At 39.5% G+C, this 14,992-nt stretch overlaps 1 protein-coding gene across 1 annotated transcript; it reads right to left on the reverse strand.

Annotated features, from left to right (window-relative positions):
* Positions 1-675: 675 nt before the first annotated feature.
* On the reverse strand, positions 676-13,595 carry tph2 (tryptophan hydroxylase 2 (tryptophan 5-monooxygenase)). The gene is made up of 13 exons (XM_055155329.1): positions 13,288-13,595; positions 12,047-12,164; positions 10,944-11,254; positions 7,531-7,662; positions 6,858-7,041; positions 6,680-6,780; positions 6,198-6,265; positions 5,468-5,664; positions 3,003-3,138; positions 2,289-2,415; positions 2,111-2,206; positions 1,423-1,553; positions 676-1,339 (listed from the first exon to the last, which is right to left on the reverse strand). Exons 3-13 carry the CDS (start codon positions 11,106-11,108, stop codon positions 1,165-1,167), a joined length of 1,512 nt encoding a protein of 503 aa, XP_055011304.1. The 5' UTR covers positions 11,109-11,254; positions 12,047-12,164; positions 13,288-13,595; the 3' UTR covers positions 676-1,164.
* Positions 13,596-14,992: the final 1,397 nt, after the last annotated feature.

The raw sequence follows: 14,992 nt of genomic DNA on the forward strand, positions 1-14,992 counted from the left end.
AGAAGACTTTATTACTCACCCCTCATGAAGTGATAAATTTGAAGTGCAGCATCTCATCCACATTATCCACAGAAATTTTCCTCTGCAAATAATGACATCCAGTCCACAAAACCGCGCTATTAATCCAGTGTGATGTGTCTTTGAAAGTAAAAAGGTGAGAGTAGTTCCTCAGTTCTTCAGGTGAAGCTGCAGATAAGTGATACTGACTCTACTTCTTGTGTACTTTATTGCCAATCTTTTATGCTTTAAAATTCCTGTATATGAAGTACTGCACTATATCTCACAAATAATAATGACACAGTTTTGATTTCTGTCTAAACTAGAAGTGCAGTGCTCTGATCTTTTGAATACTTAAGAGTCTCAAAGCAAGTGGTTTTACTGTAGACAGGAAACAGCCATACATATCCCGCTGCAGTCTTTGCGATCTGAGATTTTAAGTCTCATAAGATTCTCCTTGTGACTGTGGTGTGCACTTTTTGTCGCACCTTTAAAAATCATTTAAGACCAAAAAGTCCTATAGTGTGTGATAGCCTTTAGATACTCCACACAAGAATACATGGGTGCCACTGCTGCGAGACTGGACCAATCACAGAGCAGCACTGTGGTGTGAGTGAAGAGTGACAGGTTGCAGATTAAAGCTATACTATGATAAATAGTAAATTATCTTTTTTTTTTTTTACATCAAGGAACCACTCACCCATTCACACACATGTTCATACATCAGTGTATGCAGACACTAGGGGCAAGGTTGGTTAAGTGTCTTGCCCAAGGACACAATGACAGCATACATCTGTGGGAGGTGGAATCGCATCACCAACTTTCTGATCAGTGGATAAATACTCTTACCAACTGAGCCACTGTCGCCCACTATACTATGGGACATTCCAGGCAAAGCAATAATATCTCCATGGAGACAAGCAGGTGGGGGACTCTCCACCAGAAAAGTTACATATAGTGCACTTTTAAGAATTACTAAGGAAGCTGTGGGTCTCCCTCTGCTGGTCATACAGAGGAGCAAAGCATGTTCAAATGTCTCATTAGCAGCACGAATGTGTGAGGTTGTGAGTTAAATCATCATTAGCAGGGCTGTTGTGGGTTGCGAGTTGGACTCCTTTGTAGGTTTCATTAGGATGTTTTAGGTTGCAGGTTGTGTGAGGTTGTGGGTTATATTCCCATGTAGGTGTTCATCTTGCCCAGAGCGTCACAGACTGTGGTTAAGTCGCTGCGTAGATCGTGTACCACATTTTCAATGCTCCTTGTGTCTTTGAGCAGGTCTACGCTCTGAGTGTACGGGTTATAGTACACAGAGAAGGGACGCTTGATCGTCTTTGCAAACTCCCTGAAAACAACAGACAGAACAGTGTAAAATGAAGGACTCTACACTCACATTCATGCACCAGTGTACACTTTGGACATTGGTACCTCATCTTCTCTTTGGCCTCCTCGAAGCTCTCGGACACAAAGTAAACCTCCTGAAATGAGGTGATGCACTCCTGGTAACACGTGGTCTTTGGGTCAAAGGTCTTCACAACGGCCTTTTCCGACAGGGCATGCTGGGGAAAAAACAGGAAGAGTCAGGAACACAGGGCATGCTGGGGAAAAAAAGATACAAGAACAGTCAGGAAAGTGTATCCTAGGGCAGGTGTGTGCTCCATAAGGTTTAGTGGTCCTCAGTCATCAGGACCTAGCCCAGGATCCTCAAGCCATCAACTAACCGCTCAACCAATGATGATTTTGTGAAGAGCGGGATTTGAACCACCAACTTTCGGATTAGTGGACACACAACAGCTACTGTCACATTTAAACAACTCACTTCTACAATCCATACTCTTTGCAGTAGTAGTAGTAGTAGTAATAGTAGTAGTAGTAGTAGTAGTAGTAGTAGTAGTAGTAGTAGTAGTCGTTGTTGTAGTGTTTGTGGTTGTAGTAGGAGTGTTGGTGGTAGTTGTAGAAGTGTGTGTAGAATCCCTCAGTCATCCAGGTAGAATTCATGGCAAAGAACAAATTCGATTTGTCAAGTGGTTTTAGACCCAAATAAGCATTTGTCCAGTTGACAAATTTAGTCATAGTAGTAGGAGTGTTTGGAGTAGTAGTAGTCATGTTTGTTCACCTGTAGTTCTCCAATGGAGGACAGCAGACCTGCTCCATATGCTCGGAGCTGCCCGTCCTGTTTGCACAAGCCAAACTCGATGGTAAAGAAGTAGCACTGAAAACCACACAGGTTAGCAATAATAGTTGTAGTAACTGTAGCTGTAATAACGCGAACAATATTAACAGATAGTACTGACTGTGGCGAGTTTCTGTACGTCTTCGTCCGAGGCTCCTAATGAGGCCAAACCAATTTCTTGGGAAAACTGAGCGAACTTTGGATCAGCGAGAAGTGGAACATGCCCCAGCAGCTCATGACACGTGTCCCTGTGGAGAAGAGTGGTACTGCAAGTCAGAGCAGCTTTAATTCACCATTAACTATTCATCTTGTTTTGATTTGACTAGATCAGATTTATTTAGTTATGTCATCAATTTTGGGTAGTTGTAACTGCTTTCAACATTTTTGGATGGTTTGGGTGCGCATTTGAGGGTCCAGTTGTATGAAGGGGATTACAGTAGGTTGTACTCATAGTTAAGGTGTATAGGAGTGTTCAGTTATACTCACAGCTCTGGAGTGTATAGGGAGTCTGGTTGCATGTAGAGAGAATTGTTGAATTTTGAAGGGTTTGGCTGTATGTAGGACGGTCTGGTTGTATGTAGGAGGGTCTGGTTGTATGTAGGAGGGTCTGGTTGTATGTAGGAAGGTCTGGTTGTATGTAGGAGAGTCTGGTTGTATGTAGGAGGCTTTAGTTGTATGTAGGAGGGTCTGGTTGTATGTAAGAGGGTCTGGTTGTATGTAGGAAGATCTGGTTGTATGTAGGAGGGTCTGGTATGTAGGGGAGCATGTGGTTGTATATACTCAAAGTTCAGGTGTATACAGGGGTTCTGGTTGTATGGGTTTTATATATACTCACGGTTCAGGTGTATACAGAGGGTCGGTGCTGTGGCGGATGTACTGAGTGCAGTTAAACACACGATAGGCCAATCCAGCCAGAAAGTCCCTGGGAGAAAGGTACCCCGCCACCGGACGAACTGTGAAACCTGAGCGCTCTGAACATAAAGATAAAAGATTTGAGATTAAGAACATGTAAAACGCTGCATGTAAGAACAAAATGAAACTGAATTACTTAAATTAGCCAGTTCACCAAAGGCAATTCAGTGACAGTTCTTAAATATTCAGTATAAAATGTGTAGGCTTTAAAAACACAGGAGTTCGAGGGAGCCACTAAATTCTGCAATGGCCGACAGACTAAATCTGTGGGATTACAGAAACATGTGTGAATGAAATAAAACACAACTCCAGAGATGTTTCTGACAAAGATATGGCATTAGTATTAACTATCTCCATGGAGACAAACCAATGGTAACAGGCGATCCTGCTGTTAAGAAGCCAGGCCAGTACTATGCGGCCTGAGTCTCACTTCTTTTCAAATAACTCTAACAACACTCAAAATATCACTTAGCTTTAGAAAACACCATATAAATAACTCTAACAACACTTAAAATATCACTTAGACAACACTTAAAATATCACTCAGACAACACTTAAAATATCACTTAGCTTTAGAAAACACCATATAACATACCCCCTATATATTAGATTAAATTCATACCCCTTCTTACCTTATCTCATAACACTTGCCAGACACTTACTTATTTTTAACAGTACCTCAAAGCATTCAAAACCTTGCAGATATTAACTTATTTTCAGCAGTGCCTCAAAACATTTATCCAGATTTAGCTTTACACCAAACATTGCAAATATTCACTTATCTTTAGCAGTGCTTCAAAACATTTATCCAAATTCAGCATTGCATCAAAAACATTGCATCAGAAAATTTCCCCAACATTGCGTTTTATCAGATAACTCACCTGGGATGACTGGACTTGCTCGTGGTAGGAATATATGTATATTAATTAAAGGGAGAGACTCAACAAAAGATCCCAACAAGTGATCTGTCTTTGTCTTATTTTTCGGCTTTTTATTAATTTTATGCACTACTCATGTGGCTGATACCATCATTTATCGTTGTGCTAAAGTTCGCTCACTCAAGGTTTTTAGGCCTGGAAAGCTCACAACAGGATGACTATGACCAACTCACTCGGTAGCCGCTATTTTTCTTTAAAAGCTCATACAAAAACAATTAGGACAAATCACTATGCAAGTAGCCTTTTGGAGAAATTACCCTGTGACCAGGTAAGCTATAAAACGCTGCCTAGTCCAAAATTGGAGGATCTGACCTCCTTAGCAAAGTTACGCCGGAGGGGTCAATGCCAACCGAATCAGGATCACGTTTCTACGCAGATTTTTTCAGTATTTATATCCTTCAGGTCTTTCTAAGGTCACAGGACTCCACCCAGGTACATGCAAAGTGATTAGGACGTCACATATAGCACACATTTTCTAAGTACAGACAACACTTTGGAAACTGCAAACATCGCTCCACAGGCAAGGCGCCTCTTCCGAGCCCAGATGCGAGGTTCAACTGTCGTTCAACTGTCGAACGAGCAGGAAGCTCGCAACCGGTCTGTTTGCAGGTTTCCTGCACACAACATAGCATATAATGTTACAAAAAACAATGTCAAACAAGGGTTAACTGTCAAAAGACCAGGAAACTCTTGTTTGCATGTTTCCTGCACACAAACATAGTAGTTACAAAAATTAATGCCAAACAACCCAACCTGGAAATTAAGTTGGATGAATCAAATAAATCAATTTAAAAGAAACAAGTCAGGTTAAATCAAAATAAAACAAGTAACTTATGCTAATATAGATCACAAAAATGCCTCTATCATCTAAATCAATCATTCTTAATCTCTAATGCTCTAACAGCTATTCGTTTAATGAAATAAAGCATTATGAACATCTTCATCTGAATGTCAGGAGCCCCTCAATGGAATTTATGCCAAAACCTTCATCTTTTTAACCGACCCGGGTGAGCTCTCCTGTTGCTGAGGGGGGGTTCACGACACCCGCTCACAGTAAGAATACATGTTTTTCAAGAGAGCTTTGAGCTAAAAAAAAAAAAAAAAAAAAAAAGCATTATATAAAGGAAATGTATGTAATATTTTAATTTTAAATTCCATAAATATGACCTAACTGTATTCTCAGACATAAGGTAAACACATGCAAATCAAATATAGCTTTTACTGATAACAATTGTTTGTAATCCTGATTTATTTTTAGCTACAAAAACATTCTGAGCTTTATTCGGAGCTCTAACACAAAGGCATTAAGCTTTACTTTGTTTTATACTACAACCCAGATGATCCTCCTGGTAGGTTCAGGTGTGATCGTTCAGTTGTGATGTTTTTTTAAAACAGTAAGAGCGCAGACTACTCACAGTTCCTGAAATGTGTGTGGGGGTGCAGACTGTACCTCTAAGGAAGGTGGAGACATCCTGTAGCTGGGGGATGTTGTCTTCTCTGTAGCCGCAGTGCTTGGTCAGGAGGGGCCAATTCTTCAGGTACTCGCGACAGGCGTGAGTGGGGTACAGTTTAGTCAGCTCCCTAAAGACCACTCCCCAAGTCCTCACCTCCTCCTCTGTGTACTCGATACGTGGGATCGGCAGCCCACTGGGGGAGGATACAAGAGAGGACTAAATCAGGACTAAACCAGGGCTAAGCCAAGACTAAACCTGGACTAGATCAGGTCTAAACTACAGCTAAAACAGGACTATGTATACCAAGTGTAAACTACAACTAAACCAGGACTACATCACGTATAAACTAGGACTCAATCAGGACTAAACCAGGACTAAAACAAAAACAGCCAGTGGTGCAGATTGGCAGTCTCACTTCAGTTAGTCTGTCCCAGGGCAGCTGTGGCTACACAAGTAAATTACCACTATCTAGTGTGGAGTGAATGGATAATAAGCACAGTGTAGTACATGGATAAGAGCTTATAAAAGTCTCCTTTAAAATAAATTCTAATAGTTTACATTTTATGGATTGGACAAATGAGAGAAGAAATGCTCAAATCTTTTACTTGTCACATCAAGGAGAACCTTAATACAGGCTGTAAACACAGAGGGACAAAGGGACTACGGCTGAGCTAAAACTTGACTAAACCTAAGATGAACCAGGTCTAGTTTCCTGATCATACTCACAATTTGTAGTTCATGGCAACTTCCACAAAGTACTTCCTTCTCTGGCGATAAACGTTGTCTTTGAAGCCCTAAAATAGGACAAAAACAGTCAAGTCTAAACTGGATCTACACCAGAACTAAACAAGGTCTTCTCCAGGACTAACCCAGAGCCAGACCTATACAGGATTAGGACTGCACAATATCGAAATCAAATCAAGATTGCAATTTCAGTTTGTGCAAATCGCTAAGGCTGCAGTCATTTTGTATAATGTCCTCTGCACAGAACTATATATCCTTTTTTTTTTTTTATCCATGAATAAACCAGGGCTACACCAGGGCTAAACCAGGTCTAAACCAGGACTAAATCAGATCTACATCAGACCAAACCTAGGACAACTCATGTTTTATAAACCGGGATTATCCAAAGCATAAACCAGGTATAAATGAGGACTAGATCAGGTCTAGACCAGGTCTAAGGAAGATCTAACCATAGTAAAACTCACTGGATGGTCAGCGTCCAGCTCAGAGCCATACATCAAGACTCTGTGAGAACATTGGTCCAATTCTGAGATCTTCATCGGGAACCAGGGAACATCCTCGTCATCTACAAACAAACACATGTTGGGATTCTAAGATTGGTGGAGACAACAGTAGTAGTAATAGTGGTAGCAGTATTCGTACCTGCCTCTGCGGACCATGCATTTATGGGAGTATTATAAGATATAATATTGACGTGGTCTTTCAGGTTCTGCAGAAGTTCATTAAATTCTTTCTTGGAGCAGCTGCAGTCAGCGAAGATCTCCACCTCGTTTAAGACCCGCTTCGACACACGAGACTCTATGTGGTTTAGGTTTACTCTGCGCTCCTGAAAAAAGAGAGGGAGGAGAAAAAAGGGGAGAGAGAAGGAAAGAGAGGAAGTAAGGAGGAGAGAGGGGGAAAGGAGTCAACAAGTTTCAAGCATCTGCCCTCAAATGAATAGGCATCCAACTAGAGATGTGAACTCAGCATCAACCTGGCATTTATGTTGAGAATGTAACCACATAACCAATCTCATAACCAGGAAACTAATCTCATAATCAGGAAACCAAGATCGTAACCAGGAAACCAAACTTGTAACAAAGAAACCAAGTTTGTGCCCAAGGAAACCAATTGGTTATACTGACAATTTCCTGGTTTTATTCACACATACACATTCCCTGCACATTCCCAGTAATCTACTCAGTTAATTAGCAGACCACAAATGCAGGGAAAATCTGTTTGGGCATCATTCACACATGACCCTGTTCTGGTAAAATGCCGGTATATTCTCAGGTCAGAATGCATGTGTAAATGTTTTTTGTTTTTGACCTTTTACCTGAAATACTCGCAGCGCTCGGACCAGCCCTCCCACCTCATTCTTGAGAGAAAACACCACCGCTGTGCGCCCTGAGTCCTCACTCTGCTTCTCCTGCTTCTCATTTATGGGGCAGAAAGATGGCCGCCGAGACTGAAACACACAGAGGTATAATGGTAGATAGATGGATAGGATAAATGGATAGATGGATGAATAGAGGCCACATCACATTTCTCTTTCCTCGCTTTCTTCTCCTTGATTCCTCTCCTCGACTGTGCAGGCAATGGGTGAGGAAGTGTTACCCAAAGAGGAGACAAGAGAGGATCAAAGGAGAGAGACCAAAATGATCCTGTAGTGAGGACTACTACTAAGGATTATTTTATAAGATTACTTTTACAGGACTTTTAAATCTATGAGCAACATCTTTTTTCAACCGTTTTAGGAAATTTTTTGAAACTTGGTTTAGTTTGATCTTTTGATTCAAACATGTATCTGAAAAGGAGCACAGGTGCTCACGTCATTTGGAACATTTTTCACACAGTCCTCAGGATCTTTCTCAGAATATTTGGCACAGCTCTCACTCACAAACACACATGATCAGAGAATTAATCTTGTTTTTTCAACACTACAGGTCTGTTCTCAAGTGGTAAAAGACTGTGGGCCAAACTGTCACTTTAAATATAGAAACTCAAACATACCAGCAAATCAAAATTTGTGAGCAGTGCACCTAAAATATAACACAGCAGGATTTCACACACACTGAGTACTAGTTGTTTAGATTTTCAGAGACATAATGTCCTTATTTCATTTTCAAGAAAACATTACATTTTACAGTAAAAAAGTAGTGTTGATTTTCTTCTCCACATATATTTTTGAACAAATACTGCAAAATCTACTATGCAACTGGTTATGTACTGTGAATCCCAGTGTGAGACTGTACCAAACACTAACTAACTAAAACTTGTGAGCTGTAGTGTTAAATGAATGAAAGAGCACAGAAAAACACACAAGGAGAGTGATTTTAGAGAATGATTGAATAGTTTTGAATGAAAAACTGCATTTTGTTGAGATTAAACTTTGTTTTGGAAAACTGAAGTTCTGTTTAGGAACTCATGTGTTCACACAGTTCCAGACTCTTTTCAGAACACTTAGCACAGCTCTCATTCACAAACACACATGATCAATGAATTCAGCTAGTTTTTTTCAACACTACAGGTCTGTTCTCATGTGAACTTTGGCCCAAACTATCACTTTCAATATAGAAACTCAAACACAACTAGCACTAAAAATCAACAACAACAAAACATTTCACACATGAATCAAACATGTATAGACTATAATAGACATTTTCAGATACATAAAGTTCTGCTTGATTTTCAAGAACACATTACATATTACAGTACCAAAGTAGTATTGATTTGCTATTCCAATAGCTTTAAGTTTTCTTCCTCATACATATTTTTTTTATTAAATACTACAAAATCTACTTTGCAATTGGTAATGTACTTTTATATTTTACAAAACACAATACAGACAGGTTTTAGAATAAAAACTACAGCTTTATCAGCCCAAAATTTATCTGTGTGAAGTGTGAACCTCAGAGTCAGACTGAACTAAACCAGTGATTCTCTGTGGTCCCTCAGAGAAGGACTAAAACTTCTGAGCTGCAGTGTCAAATGAATGAAAGAGCACAGAAAAACACATGATCACAGTGTGAAAGTTCTTACAGTAAAATTAGTTTTTGGGAGATGATCAGTTTCGAATAAAAAAAAAATGCATTTTGCTGAGATTAATTATTATTAAATTATTAAATTAAAGAGATTCAGCTGAAATTCAGATGATCACAGTCTGGGAGTTTTAACGGTAAAACTGTATTTTGCTGCAATCAAATTTGGAATTCTGTGTGAGTTGTTTTGCAAATGTCAGTTTTCAATAAAGTGTGTGTCATAAGTGTGTCAAAGTAATAAAAAAAAAATGAAACAAAAAAAAAGGGAATGTAACATGTGTTTGAGCAAAATGTGTCTTGCCCTGGTACAGACGTATAAGACTTGAGGTCAAAGTAAGTCCGCTCTGTACTGTCTGCATCTAATCCTCAATAATTAGGCAGTGCATGTTAGCATGCTAGTTGTTGTTGGCATTACCATGACAGAAAAAGTCCACTCCGGTCCCTGAAAGTTGAGAAAAGTGCTTATAAACTCATCGTGGTGAATAATTAGAATGATCCGAATGCATAAGGTAAGTGAGGAATAACTTTAGACCAGTGCAAACCATTTAAAATGAACTAGTTCTGTTTTTCACATTTTAAAGAAATAAGGCACAGTGCCTTTAAATGTAAGGGTTGCCTGCAATGTTCCACAGTATGGCATTAGTATCTAGCAGGTGATCCAGTTATATTTTTGAGGAAGTAACAAGATTCTAACATGGCTTAAGGTTCAAGAGTCAATTTTGTGTAATACAGGACCTTTAAATGAGATCTTTGGCAGTTTTAGTTTCCTCCATGTCCATAGTGAGTGACTAAAGAGGCGCTGACAGTGTAGTGTGTCAGTTATATTGAACAGCAGGTCGGGTTGTGGTGGCAGCCCTGGAGACCACAGTAAACGTTTGACTGGAGCAAATAGACTTTATTAAAATAGAGACGTGCTGACAGGTGCAGACCAGTGCTGACAGGTGCTGACAGGTGCTCACAGATCCTCTGTGTGTGCCAGGTGCTGCACGGAACACTATGTTTAATTTGTCACACGGCATGTATGCAATACTAGCAGTGTTTTTTTATATGGCATCTAAAAAGTAACTAAAGTTATCCACGCTTCACTGTGATCGGTTAAATCCGTCTGTCAATCACTCAGAGCATGACACAGGCCTTCAGTCACTGCAGCTACAGCTTCCCTGGAGCAGGCTGAATGAGATATGGCAATGACTGCAACACCAAAAAACAAATGACCAAATTTGATATATTAACAGAGCTGTACCTGATTTTGTGTGTGTGTGTGTGTGTATAAGAAGAACTACTTATTTTAAATGTTTTTCTGGCAACTCAATTATTCACAACCATGAGTTTATGAAAAACTTTCAATAATAAAATGTTTTATAATTACATGCAGACAGTACACAGTGGACTTATTTGACCCAAGAGCTGTTTCTACAATATATGTGTATGGTGGCAAGATTTTAAACAAAACACTAAATTTTACACAAAATCTGGTATATCCCCTTTAAAAATCAAGCAACTAGCAAATCTCTAACAAAGAGAGACACCTCTGCAGTCACAGCTGAATAAAAGAGACCTGGCTGTCACTGTACAGAAGTAATACAGAGCAAAAAATGAAGATGGATGAAGAATGCAAAATAATGCATAAATGGGGTTTATTTAAACTGGTTTGAGTGTCTGGAAAATTTATATGAGACTAAACCAGGACTAAACCAGCTGGACTCACCATCTGGCCCCCAGTGTGCCTCTGGGGTTGGCTCTGTTGTTGGAACATGCCTGAGTCCAGAGACATGCCGCGGCGTGCCCAGTACTTGGATGAGAAAAGCATCATGGCGGGCTGCATCCTGGGCACCGGGTCTGGGGGGTCCTTCCTCACATGGGACGATGCCATGGGGTACCAGTGCGTGTAAGTGTACCAGGGCTCCAGGGTTAGACCGCAGAAGGGGGAACAGACAGAGAAAAACCCGGGGACAGAGGCTCAATCCTGGGGGGACAGTGGAGTAGCAGAGGGGTAGACCCAGGGAAGCTGACTTGATCCTGGGGACAGAGGAGGAGCAAACAGCGTTGTCAGATTTTCAGAGAACAACAAGCAACAAGCTAAAAAAAAAAAAATAAATTCAACTCCCAAACTTTTTTAAAAATACAAGCTCAAAGTCTAAAGAAGTGGCAACTATGGGAGCAGAGGCACAAGCAGGGACAGTGACTCGATCCTGGAGAGAAAGAGGAAAAAGACATGCAGAGGGGGTTGCCAGATTTTCAGAACACAGCAAGCATTCACAAAATACAAGCCAATAGTTAAATATTTGTCATAATGGAAAAGGCACAAACAAGATGCGCATAGGGCTGTCAAAAGTATCAAAAATGAAATACTCATTACTAAAACTTAAATTAATACTAGATACTCATTTGAGCAGGTATCAATACTAAAAAGTCACATTCACAGGACAGAAATGAACCTTTCTCGAGTATCTTTAGAATGATCTTGAGCTGTATCAGAACAAGTATAAGAGAACACAGACTAGTATATGCCCATGGACCACTATGAAACTTACCTGGACTACTGAGGGATTTACACAGATAAAAGGCAACATGATAATATAAACAAAAGTACTATGATTTAATGTTGAAAATGTTTTATTATAATCGTGGAATGGGAATCAATATTGAGGACTGAGTCTGTTCCTTAGTGCTAAATCAAATTTGAAATGTAGATGTGCATACTTTTTTATATCATAATTTCAAACATTAAGCTTGTATTTTAGTCATTACCATAGACTGCATGTGGTCATTACTAACATGAACTTGAATTGAAAAAAGGATAAAAATTACCTCTTTAAAGAGTGAAAGTGGAACAAGCCCAAAGAAATCCTGCAACTCTCAAAATTTTCATGAGAAAGAGTCCAAAGTTGCTATGAAGACGCACACTTGACAACTTGGTGACTTGATCCTGGGGAGTGAGAGAAGGAGTAAACCGGGGGCACACGCAGAGGCACACCCAGAGATGGTGGCTAGATCGTGGGGATGGAGCAGAGGAGAAGGGTGGAGGTGGGCCAGGTGTAGCAGAATGAGAGAGAGAGAGCAGAGGTGGGCTTATATCTGAGAGAGAGAGAAAAGAGAGGGGGCATAAAGAGAGAGGGATAAACATAGATGTAAAAGAAAAAGAGGGAGAGGGAGGCAGAGAGAGAATGAGAAAAGTTGACAGAAGAAGCTATGGGACGTCATGACCATAATGACATATTTAAAAAAAAAATGTATCAAAACTTGAAAATACAGAAGATTAAATGATTAGCTTGCAAAAAAGACACTATTTTGATGGCCTCACGCTTGATTTGAGAAAGACTTCAGGATTCCAAGTACCATCTAAATCCTGATTTCATTAATAATAATTTTTAAATCCCTCTATACATTACTCACATTATACTGAAACGCTACACATTTTACTTTTTTCATTCAGAGTTGTAAAAAGTAGTAAAAACTATAATGAAATTTTATGAATGGGGCTGGCTGGCAACTTTAACATTTCTACATAATTTTCTGGTTGATATTTGAAATGATATAAATCGATTTAACTTGTGACAGCCGTTATTTTCAGAGGTGGTAGAAAAGCCAAAAATCGTACTCAAGAGTAACATAACTTCAAAAATAATATTACTCAAGTAGAAGTACAAAAAAAAAAGTACCAAGAAATTACTCAAGTAGGAGTGAAAACCCATTTGGCAAAACTACTACTCAAGTATGAGTAACTTAACATTGTCAGACGTAACATCTCAATTATAATTTGAAGTGAATAAAACTGAAAGGACATCATATCTGGAGAAGTGGTGCAAGAAACACAAATGTTCAAATTATTTCATAAATTTCGACATAATGCTTTTGGCACTTGTAGACTTACTGACAGTGGGAAGAGGAATTAAAACTTTCTCTGTGAAATCAAATTTATGTTTATCTGAAGGGTTTTGTGTGTATCCTGATTTTTTTTTTTTTTTTTTTTATGAATGGGGATCATATCACAGCCTTTCTTTTCACAGCCTTTCTCTTCCATTTTGTCCGTCCTCGCTGTCCAAACTCACCGTCTCACGTCACGCTTCCTTCCCTTCCCGGTGACGGACAGGTGGCGGTGGCTTTATTAAACCTGAACGATCCTGCGCCGATAACTCTCCCGCCTCGAGCCCGCATTATCAGCGCCAAACCCGGGCTCCAATTTCCTCAGGGCGGAAATGAAAGCAGCTCGGCTCCGCTCGCTTCGTCTGTGGTGTCCGTTGAGCGCGGTTATGAGATGATGCGTTTTGGTGATAGCCGTGCGCCTTTACGCATGACGCACGGGGAGGCCAGACTTCAAACGGGCCAAACACGCGCTCCGCTGACGTCCATCACCGGTTTAAAGAACACAGTGACATTTAGAGAGACGGACAGAGGAAAGTGTGGCATTTTACAGATTTATGAATGAAACATGAATAAAACGAGAGCAAAAATGCATTAAACACACTATGGCATTAAACGTATCTTTTTTCAAGGTCCTCTCTAAACATGTAACCGTGGAGACATTACAGATGTGTTTATTGCAAAAAAGAAAAACTTGAAAATCCTTGGATTCTTACTGTGAATGGGGTCACCTCTCCACAGATCTGACCTGGAACTTAGCCTGGTACCGTCGCTTGCTTGCCTCTATGGTGAGATTTAATTCCATCATCTACTGTAGAATTTTATGGGCAAAGCAATAACATCGCCAAGGAGACAAACAGGTTGCAGACGCCCCCACTAGGGAAGTTTCATAGTGGCCCTTTAAAGGTCCTATATTACACAAAATGGATCCTTGTGAGCTTTAAGCCTTGTTATAATGCTGTCAGCCCATCAAAAAACGTGCGTAGAGTCGTATTTTGCTTCATTCATACGTTTGAGTAACCCTGGTCTAGTCTGTAATCTCCAAAGATCAAAATGTCATGCCATGAAGCTGTAGTTTTTAAGTTAGCAGCTACCTTTTACTTTTTGTTTCGCAGAAAATCCTGAATTCTATCATCATATGAAGTGAGATTGATAGTTGTTGATGGCTGTAAAAAAGTAATCTACCTGAACTGACAACTTAATAAAGCCATTTATTTATTGACAAAATCATAAACTTTATTGACCCGGATGTTTAAATATCACAGCGCTTCCTCCTTCACCGACACAATGATGTTTTCAAAATGAAAGCGTGAATGTACAGAAAATATATATGGCCAAAATAGACTTTTTAAAAACAGCTTAGTTTAAATGGGACACAGTTTAAATATATGTGGACAAAAGGCATAAATTGAATAGATACAAACTGCAAAACTTGTGTTGTTTTGACTGAAAAGTGAAAAAGAAAAAAAAAAAATCTAAATAAAAGTTACAATTTGGGATTTCAAGTTGGTTTTAGACAATGCCCAGTACTGCATGGTGGTAACTGATATGATATAAGCATCTTATATGGATGCTGCTAGTTTAGAGGAGTAGACAGCAACTAACTTCACCTTCTTAAAGAGACTCACATAAAATAGAAAAATGTTAACAAAAATAATAATGATGACAGAATTTTACTTCTGCTGTCCAGGATTTGTGTATTCCAAATCACTTAAATCGCAGTTTGAAATCTCCAGTCTAATAGTAAGGGATGTAGGATACCCTTCCGAGTTCAGCAAATCCATATAATAAATATTAGACATAGTTTAAACAGCTCTGTAGAGAAGCGACCCCATTCTCTGTAAAAATAAGTTCTGAAATTTTTTGTTTCCCTAGCAGTAAAAACACCTGTGA

The sequence above is a fragment of the Boleophthalmus pectinirostris genome, unplaced genomic scaffold, assembly GCF_026225935.1.
Source record: "Boleophthalmus pectinirostris isolate CB_2022bp ecotype Guang Dong unplaced genomic scaffold, ASM2622593v1 HiC_scaffold_2, whole genome shotgun sequence".
In the NCBI taxonomy this organism is placed as follows: domain Eukaryota; kingdom Metazoa; phylum Chordata; class Actinopteri; order Gobiiformes; family Gobiidae; genus Boleophthalmus; species Boleophthalmus pectinirostris.